The following is a 22,264-nucleotide window of genomic DNA, read 5'->3' on the forward strand; positions in this document are numbered from 1 at the left end:
TCTACAGACAGGAAGTTAAAACTCAGGTGAAGATTGATCTCTAAGTGGTTGTAAAGTGGACAGCTAAGTCAACGTTTTGGTGTAAATGTCACAAAGCCCTGATCTCAGTCCTACGAAGAGTTTATGGGCGGATCTGAAAAGGCGTCTGTGAGCGAGGCGGCCTGCTAACCTGACTCAGCTCCACCAGCTCTGTCAGGAGGAAGTTTGTGAAAGAAAACCCAAACGGTTCAACGCCAATTCAAACTATTTAAAGGCAACGCTGCCAAACATTCAGTACATGTATGTCAACTTCTGACTTTGGAGATCTGAACAAACACATTTAGAAATTTTGGTAATTCAGTTTTTGATGTATAAACTTCTATCAACTTTGTATATAGTTGAAAACACTGAAACAGCAGCAGATGAATGTTTTAAAATCAATTTAATGTTGTTCTCTGTTGCTTGTTGAACAAACGTAGCCCCTTTTTGGGCTTTTCCTACCAAATACAACGTTTTGTCCTCACATAGACTCTCCTGACCATCAGAAATCAACATCTCCCAGCTTTTTCTGACAAAACGTTTGCACATTTCGTTGTCTTCTCTGCATTTATGTCACGACCTTACAGGCTTTTTTTTTTTTCTTTCTGAAACGAGATCTGTCTTTTAGAGCACAGGGATGAACGTCCCCCGAAGGTCTCACACGGGTGTCTGCCGACCCCTCTATAATGAGACAAACTTTTGAGGGGGGCCAGAAAGGAGAAAGGCAGACTCGCTGATGGACACAATCCTGACTTTCACATACCTGCAGTGGACAGCAGGAGGAAGATGACCGTCAGGACATTAAAGGACTGCCGGCTGGTGATAGTCATCTTCTTGTCCTCATGTGGGAAGGAGGATGGGAGCAGGTTGGGGGGGATGGGGAAGGGGGAGGACCGCTCTGTTTTAGCTGGATGTGGGCATCCTCTGCATGCTGACAGCTCCTCTCACATGGCTGCTGCTGCTGGGAGACAGGACTCCTGATGGGAACAAGACAAGCAGGGAGAGAAAAGATTAAGATATTTGATTCGGGTTTCTGGACGTCCTACCTCAACTGGGCCGGCAGCGAACGCTGGCGACAGCGGCTCCCTAAATGTGTCCAAAATCTCGTGCAAAGTAATGGCTTAATTGAAACGAAGAAATTCGACGGCGGCTAAACCGGGTTTCTGTGTTCGCTGCTCGGTCCGACTTATAAATATCGGCAACTTCAAGCGATCAGCCGGGAACAGACACAAAGACGACAAAGTGACAGCTGGAATATTTCAGCAGGCTGCCGCAGTGAATCATCTGTATCCTGACATCCATCCAGATGTCATTATGACACATTCCTCCTACCTCCAAAATATTATTGGGGAACATCAACAACCCCGTCTCTCCCCACTTGGAGGGACGGTGAACCCAGCAGAGCCATAAAACTGATCACACAGTATTGTTTTTAAAAATATGTGTCAACGGCCCACAAAATGAAACATGCTAATGCTCGTCGTTAAAACTGATGAAATGTAGAAAGGTTTTTGTTCAAAACCTCAGTTAGGAAATTCACTTCAGTAGGTCCTAATTTTTATTTCTTTAGCAGATTTCCATTTAAAACTATTTAACGCTGACCAACTTATTTTGCTCTCCGCAAAACACTAACAGGAAGGAAGATTAGGTGTCAGAGATATTTTTTTATTACTCGCGGTTTCGTCGGCAATACGTCTTAAAATTAAACTTTAATCTGTTTTTTTTTTTATGTCTGAGAGAGAAGAGATAAATCAAAGCTAATGCGATTCCGTGACTTCGTTTGAACATGGAAATTGTGCAAGTAACGCAATAAAAGTGCAGTGTTCTGATGAAAAGAAAAAAGTGATGTTTGTATCAAATATTTAATAAATTGCAGGGAATCCGCTCCTTCAGCACAGCGTCAGAGTTTGGATCGTGAAGCTGCTGAGGAGCACGCTGCTTATGAATGATGCATTGTGGGAGGTCATGCACCCTCCTCGTTCCGCCGCTTCCCTTCCCAGTTAGCGTTCGGAGCTTCGTCACAGTTCCCTGTCCGCTGATGGTAAGTAAGATAAACGAGACGCTGATGCAACCTGCTGAGACGCGCACCTTCCTGCTCCATTGCAAACGCGTTGCTCCAAGAGCACAAGAAGAAAGCACGCAGCTTCAGTTCGTTGACGCTAATTTACCAATTGCGTCAACGAACGAGTGAGTAAACGCGCTCTCAAATACAATGGATCCGAGCTGCGCCTATAAATATTCATGCGACAGTAATTTCACTGTTTTGCCGAAGTGTGCCTTCAAAAGTGACCTCTAAACTTTTCACCGCTTTACAGCTGCAAGTTCACGTAGGGGGAAATTTGAAATCCCTCCTCTCGCATCCCCTCAAGGAGAGAGCGTTGCAAAAAAGAAAAAAAAAGTTGACTACTGAATTATTGACAAGGGAATGGAGGCTGCCAGGAGAAAAGAAACCACTTACATCAGCGCAGAAGGCCACCAGTGCAAAAAATAAAATAAATATATAAAAATAATCGAGGCCCATATTCAGTTTATTGTTGCATCACCATCCTTTAATGTTTTTCTTTTTTTTCTTGCGCCTTTCAAACCCAGAGTGCAGGATATCCATTTGGAGAGAAATTGGTGAATATTTTTTATTGAAGGTATGGTCTGAATTTAATGTTCAGAGAGGGAAGACTGCAGCTCTATTTCACGTCATTTAAAAAAAAAAAAAGAAAAAATCTAATCAGGGAATCGTCCCCTGTGCTTAATGTGAAATATTTAAAGACAAGAGACTAGCAGATAATAATACAGCGCACACATTTACACTTCTGCTACTATTCCCATAGCAGAAAGAAGAATGCCGTTACTCTGCTGCATATTTTATAGACGAGGGAAATAGTTTCAAAGATCTGAAGAAGATCTTGACTTAAAAGATCTTAGTGATAGAAGGAGCAATCAGAACGGTGAAAGTTTTTTTTTGTTTTTTTTGTTTTACAAATAAAGAGCATTGTTCACAAAGTTAGAACAAAGTCAACATTTTACATTATTTATGAAGCAGCAGTCGTCTTTTCAAGTGCGGTGATGCTCAGATCGCTGATCATCGAAAGGATGAGGAAAACAAACAAGTTCTGTGCAAAATACAGTCAATAAGCAGCGCAATCAATAAGTACTTTGGCCGGATTCAGCACCTGCAAGTATTTCAATACTTTTTAAGAGCACCGTATGAGATGTTCGGCAGTGTAATAAAGCACAGATAATATCTGCCTCAGAGCAGATCTCTAATGTGGATAAATCTGCTTCATAAATCAGACTGAAGGTACTTAAGAAACTCATCCATTTTTTTTTTTTTTTTTTTACAAATATTCAGGTACTGGACTGAAAACAAGTAAAAATACCAGCCAAAGTATGTGAAGTGTTAATCAAGGTCGTTCAAGGACTGTAAAGACAACTGGTTTAGGCAAAGACTTTTACACGACATGTGGAAATAATGAAGATTTTTGTCCGTTATTTTTACTTTCTTGATGTCATTTTATTTATTTATTTGTTTATTGTTTTTACAGTCAACTGGAAAACACACAGAAAATACCTATGATCTTTTTTCAGTTATTTGAAAAGCACACTGCAAGCATAGATTCTTTTTTTCTTCCCCAACAACTTGAGTTCAGAAGAGGCTCATGGCAATTTTCACACTATTCACACTTCAGCACAACTTGGCTGCCACAGCTGAAATCCTCCTGGCTGCAGGCGGTTTGGGCAAAGTTGCATTAGTTGGGTCCAGCAGACCTTCACAGCATAAGTACTTCTGAGATCCTTTAAAAGCACCCTTAGCTCGACAGCTATAAATCCAATTAATTGCCGTAATTTGGGGGAAATGTCAATTATCTACAAATGCTTATATCTGGGCCGAGAAGCGTTTTGCTTTAAATGCGCGAGGCTAGAGATGCATGGAGGAATCAGCTGTTTGGAACCAGTTTTGAGCTTGATAAAAACTGGTTTGCGATCAGATATTGCTCCATATGTAATCCGCAAAGCAAGCTAGAGGGAGCGTTACTGAGATGCTATCAAAGAAGAAGAAGAAAGCAAACAGATGTGAGACGGTATTTGATACATTTCTGATCTCCAAAAAGCAGGGTTTTGTTCTTACAGTTGCAGTATGCAACTTTAAAAAAAGTTTTTTTTTTTTTTCATTTGTTAAAACTGTCACTGTGACATGACAGTATGACATGAGACAGATAATCTGTAAACAAATCGAGCTCCTATTGCCATCTGCAGAAATACACAGTTTGGTCAGAAACAACAAATCAGGAAGACTACCTTTGAGCTGTCAATCATGCTTGTGCACCTGCTGCTCACACCCTACCTCTTGCTCTTTGCTACTCTGCTGCAGGTTTCCCACACCAGAGCCTGCCATGAATGCTAAGGCTAGTCAGCATGGCCACCAATGATGGCGGATAAGCAGTTTTCCTGTAACAGTAAGTCGCTTCTCATCCATTAGCACATTCAGCAGCACATACATGAGGGTGATTGACAATGCCAAGACCTCCCTCCTGGCTCTGATTGGTTGCTTTTGTCCGGGAGTGCTGCATTTCTGCTGATGGACATGGAGGAGCCTGAATTTTTTTCACAAAACATCCGTCTAATACCAAACTGTCATAACATGGTGAGACTTTAAGCAAATATATTAAAGGCATATTTTTTTTAATAAAAGTTACATGCTGCAACTTTAACCATGTCTTTGTACTTATTATTTTACACATTTTAACATTGTACCTCATAATGCACTGTTGTTTTTTATGCAACTTTCAATGATTTTATGTCATAAGAGCCACTTTTGAAGATGAGAATTTATGTCTTTATCCTGGATAAATAAAGGTTTAATAATAATAATAAGTTCGGATCTCCAAAAACAACACCAGCATGGTATGCCACCAGTTGGCAAGAAGTGCAGTGGGCCATCTCCCTGTAAAAATAGCATTGTCTCATGTAATAAAAATATCATCATGTGACCAGAGCTGCTAAACCCGCAGCCACAGCTGTTCGTCAGCATTAGAGCGAGGTCTCTCCTGACCCGATCCGATTACACCAATGAGCCCAGAGACCTATGAAGACCTCCTTTTTCCTTTTCCAGTCTTGCTCAGTCATCCTTGTTCCGTTTCACGCAAAACCATCTGCTGCGTTTTTATTGCGACTTATCACCACCAGAAATCACATTTTACAGAAAACCTGCTCCGCCTTAATGGAGCCTGAGTGGATAAACAAACATGCTGGAGGAACGCTGTACCTGCCAGAGTTCCTGCTGCTTGTTTTGCTTCCTTCGACTGAAGGCTGCACACAATAACCAAACCAAATCCGTGGACGTAATATGGAGAATGTGTTTGTGGAGCACAGCAGGCTTTGTGTGCTGGAGTCCTTAAACACATCTTTGATCAGCGACGCTCTCTTCCTGCTGGAGACACGCAGGCGGCTGGGGTCCCAGGAGCCTTGTTAGAGTGGCATTTTCGCCCGCTCTTTTTATTTCCGCTCCGGCTTTAGCGCAGCGTCAGATGCAGGATCCCGGTCTTTTATAGACACGCTTACGTCTGCTGTGGCCTTTCACGTGTGTACATCAGGTTTATCTGTTTTACATGGCGTCACAAAATGTACACAGCTACCTGTGCTGCTCAGCCATAAAAGGGTGAAGGTTCAGAGTGCCGCGCTTGTTTGCAGAGAAGAAGTGAGGGTTTGATGGGTTTGTGTAAAGAGTCTGATGGTAGTGAAGCAGAACATGGACTGTAAACATGCAGGGAGGCAAATACAGCATGGAGAAAAGTGTAGAGCTTCCCGGGAGGGAAAGTAGAGCAGCAACGCTCGTGCAACACGCAGATCGAGAAGATGGCAGTCGTCTGTTGACCTTTTATTTTTCTCCTTCAAAAGTTCCGAACACAAACATGTAAAAAATGAATCCTTTGAACCCATAATTGTTCAAAAAAAACTCAAGGAGTTAATTTATGTATCTACTTGCTCCTCACCGTAGCCAAGAAGAAGAAATGAATGTGAAGTGACCAATTACTGCGGCAACCACTGTGAAACTAACACACTTTTCATCACAACACAGCACGAGACCCAGATCTGTCAGTGGTGTAATGAGGGAATGTGTAGTGGAATATTTTGGGCTATTTGGAGATTAGACACAGTGATACACTGGCCATATCTCATGAAACGTCCTGCTCCAAGTTTTATTTTGGTTTGGATGAACACTTCAGAAACTTCAAAGTATGTGACTTGTTAATATGCTTTCCAAAATAAATAAATTAATAAATAAATAGCTGTGTGGTCTTAAATGTTTTTAAAAAAATATATCTTAGCAGCTTTTAAAGTTACAACTTTTTATTAGTAGATTAAAAATACTAACGCCTCTTAATTTAAGCAACAATGTCCACACTCTTCTCCATGCTGCTGCAGTGGTCTTAATCCATGTCTATGTGGAGAATCAATCACCATTAAACTCGTGAGCTTGAGAGGGCATTAGGAGTCAGATGCAGGTTAGAAATGGGACTTCATTTTCACATGATGAGTGCCTAGGAGTGGCTCTGCCGATGGGCTTGTGTCCAAGGGCTGATCAACTGCAATAAGCCATGAGCCTAATTAGTGTTTTTTTCGACTGTCGTCGTAATAAATTGGCTTTCATTCACTTTGTATGCCATTAGAGCCTCTCTCAAAAGCCCTTCTGAGTTTCGCTGTAACATGAGGCTGTGCTGCGATCTAATTATTGTAATGTGCACAGGGGGAGGACAAACTCTATGGAGAGCAGCTAACGAACACTGTCAGGAATAGGTGCGGATTTGCTGTCCGCGCACGAAACTTTGCACTTATCTTGTCTGGATGATGTCAGTGACACGGTGGCTTCTTTTTGATACAGCAGATTAACAACACTTGAGAGAGGAGAGCGACACTTGTCGCATTTCTTGAGGAGGCCGAAGAGTCGTGGCTGAGAAGACGTCTTTGTCGACAGTGGCTCTTCATTTAGCTTGATTAGTCTAGCTTGCGTTCAGTCTCCATGGAAACCAGCTCGTTCGCGGCATATGGTTCGCGGGGCGCCAGTATGGACCTTACCACAGGGCCCGCCTTTCATTGGCTAATGCCCATTTTACGTCACAGCGCAGCTATCACGTGGGTTACCGACTCACAAACTCACGCTAATGTACATTGTGGACTACCAGACCGACAGAAAGTTTTTGCGTCAGGACTCTAAAAAAAATGGTTCTCCGTCAGTGGGGAATCTGTACAGGCGATGTCAGGTATCCTGATCGTGTTTGTGGAACTAAAATTCACAGATTTCCAAAATCTGAAAAGGAAAGCCTTGCTTGGATCAAAGCTTGTGCACGACCGCATTTGCAGCTCAACCGTCGTAGGATCAATAAGAACAAAGGATTGTCTGCTGGTGTAAGTATTATTGCTTTGCTTTCTTCGTGTTTAGTGAATGAAAAAAATAGTCAATAATAAACACATCCATTATGAAAACCTTTTAACCAAGTACAACATAATGGCAGTACCGATACAACTTGTACATCCTGAAGCCTGTCTGTTACACAGCCTTACGATAGTTGAACAGATCAATATGCAATGTGTACCGTATCTGACATACATTAAAAATTTTATTTATCCTGAAAAGGCTTTTTACTAAACTGTAATCGTGTTAGCCACGCTAGCACCGAGTACCGTGTATTAGTGTTAGAGGCATTGCGTGGCTAAAATGTCTTGATGTCGTCCAAAAAGATGACATGAACTTGTTGGTTCCATTGTCGTGGCTGATATTTTGTGAAAATCCGGCAGAAATGCTAAACTAATCGACTCAGAAATACTCTGCAGAGTCAGTCGAAATGAAAAATCCCATAGAAGCTCAGCTCTGCAAGAAGGTTAATGTGAGACATGAAGTTACGTGGGACTTTCGAGGGGCGTTTCTGGGCGGAGCTTGGTAAGGTCCATTTCTCCTCTCCTTTTGTTAGTGCTTCTGGTCAGTCTTTCTCAAACTATGGTCCGCGGGCGTCCCCTACTGGTCCGGAAGGTACTGCATGTAAATGACAGTTTATTTGCTGTGCGATGCGTGAAGTTAGAAAAAATAAATAAATACGTGAAATTAGCTAACCAAAGGATTGTAGTTAAAAATAACAGTGAGTAAGTGACGTAAAACCAGGTCACGTCAACATCTATTATTGCTTTTATTTAATTAAAAATGATTTCTTTGCAAATAAATACAAGATAAATACAATTAATTGTTTCTGCCAAAGCAACTCAAAACTATTTTTCTTTTATTGTGCTTCTAAATAACAAATAGCCCAATAATGATTTTAATGCACACAACAATTATAGTTACAAATTCCTTTTCTCATTTCCATGCGTTTTATTGGAAAGCTTACAATCTACACTTTCAGAATTTATAACTAAAATCTTCCTCCACTTGTTTATGGTTTTGTCATGGCTAGTCACATTTATAAAACTTCTCCTTAGTTAAGAGACTAAACTTTAATTTCAGGTTGGATATATTTAGAAGTGTTGTAATTTCAAGTTAGGTTGTCCATGAGTGTTTGCTAAATGGGTTAAGTGGTCCTCAGGCTGAAAAGGTTTGAGAATCACTGCTTTAGGTTATAAATCCGATTTAAATCATAGCTTCAAGACAAATGTTTCACAGCAGACCAACTGCTTTATTGTCAGGATGGAAGGATGATATCTGCTCGTCTGCTAGCTAGTACAACCAGCTGAATTCAAAGATGTGGCTATGAATCAAAACATAAACACAGCAGACTTGTATTCATGCTGTGTGAACTTAAATTTGTAAATAATCCAACCTGTTATCTAAGTAATAACCAAACTGTGCTTTAGTTGTTTCCTGAACTTCTGCTAGCTAACAGCACAGATGTTTTCCGAGCATCTTCATCTGGCCACCGCATTGGAAGTCGGTCAGGAAGGTTTCTCGTCAATGCATAATCGAAGGTTTTCCTAATCTCCATGGAAACCTCTTCATTGGAGTGCATGGAGCTAAAAGAAAACAAGGTTACTCTTTCTGGAGAAAGCGACAACACTGTGAAAGTGTGCACAGCCTTTCTCAAACACACTGAAAACTTACTTCTTGGAAAATATAAAACACCTGCTGTGAAAAAAAAAATCTCAATTTCCTTACTCCAAATGTTATATTTGTTGCATATCTCTTTAAAATTTCTATTTCTTTTTTAAAATGTAAGTGATGGTCTACTTCGTCCTGTTAGACTACACCTCGCCTTCTTTAGCTCGCTGCACGTCCTGAAGCAGATGATTATTTAAATGTTAGAAATTCAAATTTTAGAGGGCGATTCCCCCCCTCACAATTAATTTGTACTATAATCTTTAAAAGTACACTCATGAATGTGAAGCTCAGCAATTATCAGCTCAGAGCTGTGAATATTACAAGACACTAGAGTTTTGCCTACTGCAGTTATGTTTAATATATGAACTCTGTGAATCAATCAGAAACTAAGAAAGAGATCTGATTCACTTGCAACAGCAGCAGCAGTTCTTTAGGATAAGATGACGAATAAAAATGAACCCGAGGACACGCAATAATAATAATAATAATAATAATAATAATAATAATAATCTAAAGCACTAATGTCCAAAAGAAATATGTTTTAGCTACGGTATTTAATATAAATCCCAACAGTGTTTAAATACAGATAAACATGCGCATAATTAAGTTATTCAGTTAACATAAGACAATGAATTGAGTGAATCATTTAGAGATGCTAGGCAAAACAACAACAAAAAAACTGTTGTTTTTAACATGCCGTCTCTTTGTTATGAAGTGACGAAGCAGCAGGGCTGGATAGCCGACCCCACAGAGATCCAGCTGCAGGACTTGACACAAATTTAATAGAAAACACAGAATCAGACAGAAGTAGTTTTTGGTTTATATGACGCTGAATAAATTTTCCAGATCAAATCTGCTAAATTAAGCCCAGAGGCAGCGGCAGCAGCAGCATGTTTTGGTCGAGTGGATTGATGTCGCCTGGGAGACGTCGACGTCACAGAAGACACAGGGAAGCATATACCACCTTATAATTAGCTCCCACAATGTATTATACAGGAAATTAATATAGTCCATCTTTAAAGGCGGAGGGGGGAGCTGATGGAGAGAAACAACAGGGTTGCCATAGCGCTTGTTGGGCAGACTTTGACCAGTTTGGCAGTGTGACGAGTTCAACTAGTGTGCAGCGCTTCTACTAAGCTGCATGTGTGGTCTGTTTTTCATTGTTGTTGTTTCTGATATGGTTTGTTAGATTAACACAAGAGGAAGAAGATGTGTAGTCAAACTCTAAACTGCAGGAGGTCTGCTCTGTCACTACCTGAAACATGATGGAAACCATCCTGCTTGGTGTTCAACCGTTTCCCTCATTATTTTAGCTCCATATGCCGGAATGAAAAATGTGGCTTATCCTCCCTCGACTCCCAAAAAGCTAGGCAGAATAATAGCTCACGTTATTCACGTAAAGATTTCTCTATTAAAGCCGCCTGAAACATTTCTACTAGCATCTATCAGAAGGTAACTCTGATCTAAAGGATTTGATCTGTTCAGTTTCAAGGTTGGCAGCAATACAATGCATCACAAATATTGATAAAACTCAAAATCCAAAGTAACTTTTATAACATTCAATGTGAAACCTTAAACAGTGAAAAGGGTTAAACTTCCAGTCTTACTCACCTTAGAGACTTAAATAGTGCATAATACCTTGCAAATGTCTTGTATTATGATTTTATGTGATAGATCAACAAAAAGTATTGCAATCACAGCTTGATTTGTGCGACGCAAGACGAGGGTCATGCAGAGAGGAGGGAGTTTGAACAAATGTTGTTTCTCCTTCTCAATGTTCTTTTTTTATGTGTGCATGTGTGTGTTTCTGTGTGTGTGTGTGTCTGGAGGCCTGCCTGTGACCCTCAGCAATCATTTTTGCTTATTAAAAACAATTTAGCTAAATAAAATTGTCTGGCTTACATCAGCCACATGATGATCATTAACCAGAACTCATACTCCATCTTCTCAGGTGCTTTGTTATATGAGTACGGAGTAGACTAAAGTACACATGAGTATTAAGCTATATGTTATTAAGCAACTGATGAAGTAAAATGAGCATGCTGTGATGTCCCAGGCCTGTGGTAGATAATCTAACTATCAGATTATGGGCAAGAATTATTTTTTTCAACATACACCTGATGGGGAAAAAAATGCAGGCCTGAAATGAAAGCTACACAAAATTCGAGAAGGACCCCTTCACTCCACTTCCCAAACACAGAAATGTTTTGGATGCAGACACAACTTTTGTCTGCGGGTTCATTAGGCTGGGCCCAGAGCTGTTCAAAATGCCCGGTGCGTTACAGGCAGGGTAGAAGAAAAGACACATCCTGAGTGGCTCCCTCTGCTCTGGGTCAGGCACCCTCCGTCACTGTGACATAAATAAACCGTACCGCGGCTGTCACCTGAGGAACACGACCCAAAGGGCAGGTTCTGGTTTGCTCTCTGATCCACCAGACCTCACCACTGCACACAGGATCTGGGCTGGAGGTGAGCAGCCGTGAACAGAACGAGGAACCTCAAATGGTGATAGGTTCAGGCCGTAGCATTTGGAGCTCAAATCTAAATATGTCACAAATAGCAGCCTAAAGCCCATTAGCAACAATTCAGACCATAGCATGTATGGAAAGCTAGTCTGGGGAAAAAAATAAATAAACTGCCCCTTTTTAGTTATTTTGATCTTTGGCAACTCAGTCTGCATCTGAGTTGCCATGGAGATTAACCACTCAGATATTAAGATTTACTTAGATAGATACCGCAGCAATTTAAACGTTTTCATAATTTACTTCAAAACATTTGCTCAATCAACGACCGTCTCTCCTATGTTTTCTTAATGTCTACAGTCTCAGATGAACAGGCGCCATCAGCAGCAGCATCAGCAACCCTAAAGCAGCAACATTGGGTACACATCAGGTAAAACACAGGCTGCTTTTAGGCCACTTTTGCTTTCCATTGTCCCGACTCCATAAGTGGATTCGGCTACAGCTGCAGCTATACTGAGACTAAATTACTCAGAGATGAAATCTACTGACGAATTACTTCTGACGGAAACTGGATTCACTGTAGCTTTATTTAGGTGTGTCAATCATGAAGGGAATATTTTCTCAGACTTCTGCTGGTAGAAGACAAAAGTAATATTAATAATAACGATAATTTCCCTTCCACTTGAAGCGTATGCACAGCTGTCACATATAAAATCCCAGAGAATTGAATCCCAGCAAAGGTTGTAACGTGACAAATCGTTTTTACGAGGCAACGCAGCTAACAGGAAACATCCATCTGCGTCCAGATTGGATCTTACCACTGGGCCGTTCTTTTATCTGTACTTTCTCCAAGGTGATAAATGCATGCATGCAGACTGAGAGGGGCGGTTAATGAGACAGCTACTGGAGTTTAATAAGTTGAATTCATTACACAATCAAGGTCTCAAAGTCAGCTGAGGAATGGGAGTTCTTGGAAGCCAAACTGAAATGATGCAAATCTATAAAGACTTCGTTTTCATGTGGTGCAGAAACACTTAAGCGCTCCATGTGCCTTTGCAAGAGATTTGATTCTTAACAGTACTTTATATGGACGTCTTTGTGCTAAAACTGTTGATGATGAAACAATTTTTTTGCCATTTTAATATCACATTTCAAACATTTTATTTCCATTTCTCTCAACCTAACAAGGTGAGTCTTGCTATGCATCCAGCCCTGCTTAATGAGATTCATTGGAATGAGAATTTATTGAACTTTGAGTCTACTTGGCTTTGCTCAATCGGCGGTATTGATTCGTTCCTCGCGCTGCAGAAGCATCTTTCACGTGAAGACAATAAAAAGTGTGAAGGCAGGATCTTGATATAAAAAAATGAGACCATGATAAATCATTTCAGACCTTTTTATTCCTTCAGCATGACGCATCTCCTGCATTAGTCAGCTGAAAAATAAACAGACTTGATAAAGGGAGAATCTGGGGGGGAAATAGAAGAAGCATCTGCGTAATCTTGCTGCATAAGCATTCAGATTTTTTTCACAGTTCTGGGTCAAAAACTCATAAATTGTAGAGAATCTGATGAACTATGAATATCTGGTGCGTACTTTGCCTTCTGTAGGTAAATCCATAGTTTTTCAGGAGGCAACAGAGGATTTAAACGATCTAATTGTACAAACATTTCAATTATAAAAAGATTAAAATGGTACAGAATTTGTCAGTAAGTGGAAAGGTTTTGGAACAACAGTGACATTACAAACACTAAATGTTTGTTCACAACTCATAAAAGTTCACCCATATGGATGAACAAAAGAGTCGCTTTGGAAGACTGAAGCTCTGGGGTTGCTTTGCTTCAGATGGATGAAATTGAGAAATTTAATATCGGACAGCGTCCATTCCGTCAATATAACTCATCGATATGAAATGCGTTTTTATAGGACAAACCAGTGACAATGATGTCTGCAGCACAAAGTCAGATTTGCACTGTTTGAGTGCTGTCATTGTCTTAGAGAGAGAGCAGATGTCATGAATAAATTTGACATTCAACATAATGCAAGTTGAACATGTTACATCAGCCTCCTTGACAAAGATAATGCCATATTTTAAAGAGAAAGCTGTATAGTTTCAGTAGATATATTTGAAAAAAATATCGGTATTGGTATCGGCTATCGGCCAAATGAGCTTTAGTAAATCGGCATATCAGATATCACCCAAAAATTCAACATCATGCATCCTTAGTAGTTAAGTTTGGTCCAAAACTTCCAGATGTTTGATAGAAAGGTGACTATAAAGAGTATTACCTTGAATCCAAACATGCTTCCAAATAAACTAAATGATGAGTTAATGGAAGACAATAAAGGTCCAGAACTGAGTCTGAAGGCTGTTGATGAGACATGTCCACACAATCTGATCGATTTGCAGAAAGTCAATCAAATCAAGGCTCAGGACACTCATAGACTCACATCAAAGACTGAATGGGGAAACTCACTGAAAAGTTGCTTCAGCTCTTCGTACTTATGCAGCCAAGTTGGTACAGGTTTGTTTATTTTCTTCTTTTCAGATTTATTAGTTGTTTGGTTGAATAAATTGATTATTTTTTTAAGTACATTAGATTAAAGCTGGAAAATGACTTATAGCTTCTTTTCTTCCACCATCACACAAACCTGACATCTCAAACAGAGTGTGCGTAAAACCCTTTGCATCGCCGGCTAGTTTCCACAGTTCTGCAGCATCCAAAGCCACAGAAAACGTTCCAGTGTTTGCTCTGAAGCATCTTCCAGCACTTACACTTCCATCACGTTTCTGAGCGTTCTGCAGGCAACCTAGGCCTCATCTGGGTCTCTGGCAGCTCGCAGACTGTGACTCATGCAGCAAAACTACTGGACCTACTTTAGCTCCGAAGTTAAGGAGTCGTGTCCTGCAGACGTTCTGTGTCTGCGATGTAGAGAGGAAAAAGGCAGTTCAAAAAAAAAAAAAAGCCAGCATTGGTTGTCTGACTTTGCTTCAACCACATGCAGAGCTCATCTGGTTTCTCTTGGAAATGTTCCCCGTCATCATCGGCTGACCCCGGGATTTAAAATAGCTCCTACCCAAAGACAAGTAGTCCGTGGGGAATTTCAAAAATGGCAGAACAAAAAAAGTAAAAAAAAAACAAAACAAAACAAAGTGAGACATGGCAACGCAAAACAAAATCACTACAACAGTCAGGCCTTTGTTGTACCGTTACTGGCTCCATAAATATTCATGTTTTAACATCTCCCACCAAAGCAAGGAGGAAACATTTGACTAAAAGCTGGCATTTAGAAAATAAAAAAAATTTGTGTATGACCCAGAAGTAGGGAGCTTTTTTCAAAATTACAAAATTAAGCCCAAACACACTAATCTGGGGTTTGTTTTTCAATCAGAGTAAGAGTTTCTCATTGCCCTCCACAGATTTCAGTGACAAGAGATCCTCTCTTTTGTGATTCACACATTGAATTGGTTAGTCAATGGGATCCCAGGGGACAAAATAAAAGCAGTGGAGGCGGCTTAAAAGAACAGAAATTGTTTTTTTTTTGTCTTTTAGCTGGAGATTGGGAGAAAAATGTTTTTGTCACATTAAATCCACATATTATCTTGGATAACATGAGGACGACAATCCCTTTGAAAACGAAGATGGAACAGAATATTGCCGAACAGAAGCAGGAACAAGAGGACAGCAGCTCTTAGTGCACTTAACGATAGGGTGCGATCGATATATAAATGATTTAAAAATTGCCTGAGAACACTGCTGTATAATCCATTAGGAAGAGAATGTCACTGTAGAGCTGCTTTACAAGCACTTTGAGGATCCGATCCAACGCTGCAGCCAATCGCTTAAAACCCCCCAAAAAAGACTAAACTTTTAATCCACAGTGACTTTTATGACCGCATTGAATAGAAAACATTATCATGTCAAGAGAAGGCTTACATTCTCCTCAGGCCTGAAAATAGCCACACTAGATTCAGCGTACGTCACCTCTAGGGGTCAGAGGTCGTACCACGCAGCTAAGAATACTTCGGATGTGAAAGGATGAAGCTCCCCGCTCCTCCTCCTCCTCATCAAAATGCTAATGGTGTTTTGGCAGTCGGCTTAAGCAGCCAATAAAAAAAAATTAAATCCTAGAAGTCAAGTAACTGTTTGTGTTCTGATCCAGCGATTATTACCGGAGGTGTAGGTCGACTGGCCGTCGCGGTGGGATCGCACCTCATTAACGAGGCTGTTCTGGTTCTGACCCACCTCGCTTTGGTGCGTCGTCAATAATAACTTCCTGTCACGTCCTCAAACGGCCCCCCAAAAGCCTGGAAGTTCAAACTCTGAGCTCATACGTCTCTGCAGCAAGGCTGTCCTGAACCGAACAGACTGTGGAATCGTTTATTTTTTATTTTTTTTCCCATTATCATAATGAACAATAGAGTCACCTATTGTTATTCACCAATAATACGCCAATGTGATTTTGGTGCCTGTTTAAATTAGTAATTATAGTAGAAACGGATTAGAACGAGCTGCTATATTACACGTTGAATGTGAAATTACAGTCATTTGAGCCCATAATAACTCACGGATTATAGTGAGGCTTTATTTAGCGTATCATCCCTGTTTGCGTGGCAAGTGTGAGTGTGTTTGTGTGTGTGTGTGTGACACAACAAAAAAAAAAATACAAAAAGCTTTGCAGCAGTTGCGGCAGACATTTGATTTTGCGTTTGCGTGTGCCAGTGGTTGACTTCAACACACAAGAACAACCTCCACCATCCTGAGTTTTTATCGAGAGTAATGCTTTTCTGCTTTAAGTCCAACAGCACATAGGGAGAAGACATATTACTACAACAACCTCCAAGAGCCATTATGAAGATATTAGCAGAATATCAAAATAGCAAATAGTTGTAAAAACTATTTCCTGCAGGATAGAAAATAGATTTTAGCTCATATCTTACTCCAGAAACACCTCTGCGACACATAAACCCCACAGACTGATTGATTATAACCTGGGCGCAGGTTGGTAGCTATTAGCACAGGGAATGCTTCACCAGTAGAGAGAGAAACAGGTTCAATAAATTGTGGGGAAAGGGTCTGTAAAGCAGCTTAAGATAAGTAGGGATTGGCTTCGAGAGGGACAGGAAGACTCTAAAGCAATACTTAATTAGGAACAACATAATTAGGGCGTTTCAGCCGATGTGGGTCTTTAAATATTAACCATTTACAAGAACAAATCTACATTCTGCTGCATAAAGATGCAGTAAAATAACACCACTTATCTGCGCTCCAGTATTATGAACTCCTCCCGACAAACTCACACAGACAGCAGACGTCATTGTCATTCGTATTGTTCGTATTTCACGTCAGCTACACGTTCTACATCCAGGCCACGACAAAACCATGACCGAGTCTCCTCTGAAGCGTTCTGAGTCATTTATGGATCCTAAAAGTGGGCATTCTCAGCTTTATAATGATGTCAAACACATTTAAATAAAAAGATTGAAGAGAATATGGCCAAATGAAAATTGGAAACCAGATTTCAGCTCCTTTTTTGCCCCACATGGGCCGCTGTCTGGATCACATGACACAGATCGGCAGAAAACACCAGCAGACGACACGGTGAAAAACAGCAACTGGTTATAGAAACGGAAAATATTGTTCACCGACTACGATATGCGATCCAAGATTGAAGGTTATGAGTTTCAAAAAGTGTCTGCGCAAAATATGGCTCCATAGCATTCTGGGACAAAAAGAAATCCCAGACTACATTAAAAACATAAAAAGTCATAAGAAAAAATAAAATAAATAAAAGATCTAGACTTCAACACTGATAATTTCAAAAAGCCTTCAACCCACAGTTGGAGTGGAATATGTCGTCTCTATCTTAAATATTAAATGTGTCAGTTTTGAAGGTTGTGCAATGTTTTGTTCTTTTCATAAGTCAGATTAGTGCACATTTTATTCCTAACTACCTACTTCAACATACGTACATTATTCAATGTGTCTACAGTATGAGGTTATGTAATCAGCTGCAACTATGTTCAGATCAAGCTTGTCACAGTACAGCTTTTTTTTTTCTTTTTCATCCTCCCACTACTTTGAAAAAGATTGTTGATGGGATTTTAAGCAGAGACAAATGCAATTTCCCACCAAAAATGAAAGCTGGCATTTTTCTTTATAAAATAAAAACAACAACTTTCATACAGAGATGGAATCAAAAGCCCTGTGTTTGAAGATGCAGAGGAAACCTTGCTTCTAACAGATAGGCTCACACATCACCGTTTTTATGAATAGTTTTGTTTTGTTCGGGTCTAAAGTACATGTCTCCCTGCTGCTCACTGCAAACAGCTCAAGACAAACCAGTTTGAAATCACATTTCCATGAGCAGTGACATAAAATGTCTTTCTTACGACAGTCTGAAAGTGCACAGAGGGCCTTTTATCTCACATCTGACATTAGGTGGCTTTAAATCCACTGCTTGCTTTTGGAAGTGAATGTACAACGTCTTAGCGCTTTTTTAAAGCTAGATTTTAAAAAATCTGAACAGTAAAACCCAGTTTCTTGGTATGCATTTTGACAACTACCAACAGTAAATATTTACAGCTGTGTGATTAAAAACTCACGCAGTGCCGCGCAGAAGCATTCACACTTCAGTGTTTGTTCTCAGCATAAATATCGCTGTTCTGTGAAGGACTCGGGTTTGTTAGAGAACATCTGTGAACAAACAGCTTCATCATCAGGTCCGCTGTGAACAAGGAACACGGCGGACAGGTCAGAGATACGGTTCCAGAAAAGTTTAAGGGTTCAATTATGAAAGAAATGAAGCGTCTCGAGCAACATACTGTTCACACCATCATCTAAAAATGCAAACAGTACGACGCGACAGCTGAAAACCTACGTAGATAAATGAGTCTGGAACAGCTGCACAGATTCTCACCTCAGGAAGGCGAACATGTTGACAGTGCAGCTATCACAGCTAACATGCGTGTTGTCCAGTTTGTCACGAGTCGTTTTGGGGAAACTGCAAACACTCTGTCTGGCCGTAGACAGAGGCATATGTAGAGGCGCGTAACGAAGGAAAACTAGCAAATTGCATGATCACTCCCAACGGTGAAACACGGTGGCGGCAGCATGACACTGTGGGGAATTAAATGATCGGATTAAAACGTGTCCATCTGCTCAAACGACCCAGTCAACCTCCAGATCCAAATCGATTTGAGAATCTGTTGATTTATCCATTAATGTTTGTAGATGCTCTCCGTTCAGATCTGACTGAGTTTAAGACAACGTTTTCAGAAACTGGTAGACATTCCTTAAAGAACTTGTAGCTGTATGAAGAATCGACCCAAGGACGTAGACACAAATGCACAACCCTTTCCAAATTTCAAATTTTAGCAGGTAGGTGTCATTTTTTAAATCCTCTTTACTTGGCGTATCACAGAAAATCTCAATCCAACAACAATCCAATCCAAAATGGCAAATTTGGGGACCTAATGTTGTAGATTTTCCTCAGCAGATTTTGCTCCATATTTTCATAAATATCTCTCTGTGGCAGATTGTTGAAGTATGATTTAACTGTTTCGACTGAGTTAATGCTCAGAGGAGCCAGGGTCAGTTTTTTCTCCCGCTCTGCGCTTCACCCGAGACACAGAAAACACTGAAACACAGAGCAAACACTGCATTAATATTAAAAAAAAAGCCATCGGGCAAACCTTCGTCAGAGTTGCCGGAGCTCGTCTGTCACTTGATTATTCATTTCTGGAGCTGCACAAACAGAGGAAATGCCTCTCTGATCCCCCAAACGCCTACGCCCCCTCGATAAGAAAAATAAATAAATAAATATACAGCGATGAAGCTCAAAGCAACCTGCAGACATACAGATGAGGATTGTGATGTAATGAAATTCACCTCGTGATTGAGACACTGTTGAGATGCGGGATTTAAAACTTCTGAGCCGTTTCATTGGCGCTGCGACACTGCATGCATGTAAAGAGAGGAGTTGGATGATGCTGGATGCACAGCGATGCCACTAGATTAGGATATCTGATATTAGCTCTGACGTTATAAAAGTATCACCACGGCTTTCTGCTGAGAATCCTTAGGATTGACGAGCAGGGAAGGCGTAACGCTCTGAAAGCTCTGCTAGATTATCGTCAGATCACTGGAGTCTGGTGTGGAGGGAAAGTTTCTGTCATAGGCGATGCTGTCTGCCTCTGTTGGCCTCCATGCAGTATCTCATTAATGCACACATGAAACTATAGGCACCCGGACGCAAAAACATTTCCCTTTTTCCAACTTTGCTCTGTCAAACAAAGACGCACGCATCTATTTGGAGATAATTCAGCTTAAAGGATCCATTAAAACTGCGATTTTTGTCTCTTTCAGAAAGTTTGGCTGAGGGCAGGGGAACCCGGTGTGAACCCTCTGGAGAGCGACGTCTGGCAGACGGAGCAGATGAACCAAATGAAAGAAGAGTTTTCAGAAAAACAAGACACCTCTGCGCTCTCCGAGTGGCTGCTGTTTATTACGGGAGCCTGGAGAATGTAATTATTTGACTGCTGCTGGTGTTTATTAATCGGTTATACTCCCAGTTGGAAATGGTTCGATGGGATTTTTTTTTGTTTTTCTTGGAGGGACGAGTGACGGATGGCAGGATTACAGGACTCTTGGCAAACCTGATAAACGCAGCTGTTTCTATTAAAATGCGTGGTAACACTTTATTTGAAGAGGGGGTGAATAAGTCTGTCATGACACTGTCATAAACATGACATAACTCCTGTCATGAACATGAAAAAGCCTTCATGAATATTTATGACTGTTGCCATAAAGCGTCATTCGGTAAATTATGACACTTTTAATACAAAGTTGACATTATTCAAAATCTCTTTGTTATGACAACTTGACATTAACCAATAAATCATTACTGTTTAAACTTTACCTTTAATAACATAAAGTTACATAATTTTTAAAAATGCAATCTGTAATACTTTTAGAACAATTTTATATCAGTAATAATTTCTTGGTTAATGTCAAGTTGTCATAACAAAGACATTTTCAATAATGTCAACTTTGTATTAAAAGTGTCATAATTTACCAAATGACGCTTTATGACAACAGTCATAAATATTCATGAAGGCTTATTCATGTTCATGACAGATGTTATGTCATGTTTATGAAAGTGTCATGTCAGTCTTATTCATCCCACTTCAAATAAAGTGTTACCAAATGTGCAAATGAGATTTGATCAGAAATGTGCTTTATGGCTTTTTATTTTATTTTTTTTAACTATTCAGATTTACTTTTGGCTCTTTTTTTTAAGTTTCAAACTGAATCAGTGTAAATCTGCTACTGAACAAATTAATTGGCGATCGATGATTTGGAACGTGAGCGACAAATCAAACTAACAGAAAATGCAACAGTGAACAAACGGAAAAGCAACCGATCTACTTCTGCTGACGAATAATTAAACTATTCATTGGGTTCATCTCTAATCCAGGGCTCTCAGAGTCCAGTCCTCCAGGGCCTGCAGGGTCTCTCGTTCATCAGAGCTGAATCAATAAATTGGATCATTAGTTTATCTCTGTACAACCCGACTGCATGCTGAGGAGGCGATTCAGCTGTTTGGTTCAGCTGTGCCAGATCAGGAACATTTCAAAAAGTTTGCGGGACAGTTTTAGTTTTCCAGACTTCATTGTGAAACCCCGAGTGAAAAAGATATCTGCCGTAATCTGATTTGATTGTTATCTAATCCCAGATAGAGAGAAAACAAGAGCGCAGGTTTTTTATTTGATTTTTTCATGCAGTTCCAGCTCAGCAGAGTAACACACAACTTCCTCCTGAAAAAGCTCTGCCTCGATTTCTGGATATTAGACATTCAGCCAGCAGGCAGGCATAAACATCCAGCTCCTTATCTGCAGCTCCGCTTAAGAAGTTCCTACCTTTGCAGACAGCCTGGGCTGCTTAGGTTGAGTAAAGGGAGGTTTCCCAGTCAACGATAAGGGAACAGGGGTCTCTCAGGGATTACACAGAGTGGAAAAAAACTCTTCTCACTTAGGAATGTCTGTAAAAAATAAATCTCTCAGGAGTGTGTCAGGCAGACACATGACAATATTAATAAAAAACAAAAACAAGCATCTTCAGTCACAGCTGATCAGATCGAACTGCTTATGGTTCTTGACTCAAAGGTTTAAACATCTCACTTCTTCTTCCTCTGTGGTATTAAGGTGGCTAATTACTCTCCGTCTCACTACCAGATGTTGCCGCCAGATCCAATATGGTGGGCCCAAATGGACACATAGAGGATGATGCGATACGAAAGGATTGTTAGAAAATATTCTCTCACACAAAACCTCGGAAAATTCCCGACTGGCTTTAAACACGTGTCAGTAATCGTAACAATATTCAAAATGACTCCAAGCATAATATTCACAATCCACTGCAGGTCAGCATATGCATGTAAGAGTAATCCTAGAAATTGATTTAAGCAATCTGTTTGTATCCATCTCTGTTTGTATTAGCAGAAACACTCAGTCAGCTGTCTGCGCCATGAAGGGTGGGATGTCTGCGTCTTTCACACCAGGATTACAGCTGACGGTGCATGTGACCTGAAAAGAAAATTAAAGCTTAAAAATGTCCTGTAAGGGAGGGCGGCTTGATGCTGCAGAATGAGACGTTCGCTCCTCAAGTCACGCTGACTTTGATGAGGAGGGTGATGCACAGAA

At 40.4% G+C, this 22,264-nt stretch overlaps 1 protein-coding gene across 4 annotated transcripts in view; it reads right to left on the minus strand.

The window, feature by feature from the left end:
- shisal1b (shisa like 1b) overlaps positions 1-22,264 on the minus strand; it is a 53,871-nt gene that overhangs the window by 26,714 nt on the left and 4,893 nt on the right. For 3 of the 4 annotated variants that reach the window (XM_008432783.3, XM_008432778.3, XM_008432777.3), the window contains one exon: positions 782-995. In XM_008432783.3, the coding sequence (XP_008431005.1) occupies positions 782-848 (67 nt within the window). In that variant the 5' untranslated portion in view covers positions 849-995. Of the gene's footprint in view, positions 1-781; positions 996-5,278; positions 5,472-22,264 lie in introns of those variants that run through there. The other variant, XM_008432780.3, reaches the window with a different exon arrangement.

Source organism: Poecilia reticulata, chromosome 6 (genome assembly GCF_904066995.2).
Source record: "Poecilia reticulata chromosome 6, P_reticulata-male-v2, whole genome shotgun sequence".
Classification (NCBI taxonomy): domain Eukaryota; kingdom Metazoa; phylum Chordata; class Actinopteri; order Cyprinodontiformes; family Poeciliidae; genus Poecilia; species Poecilia reticulata.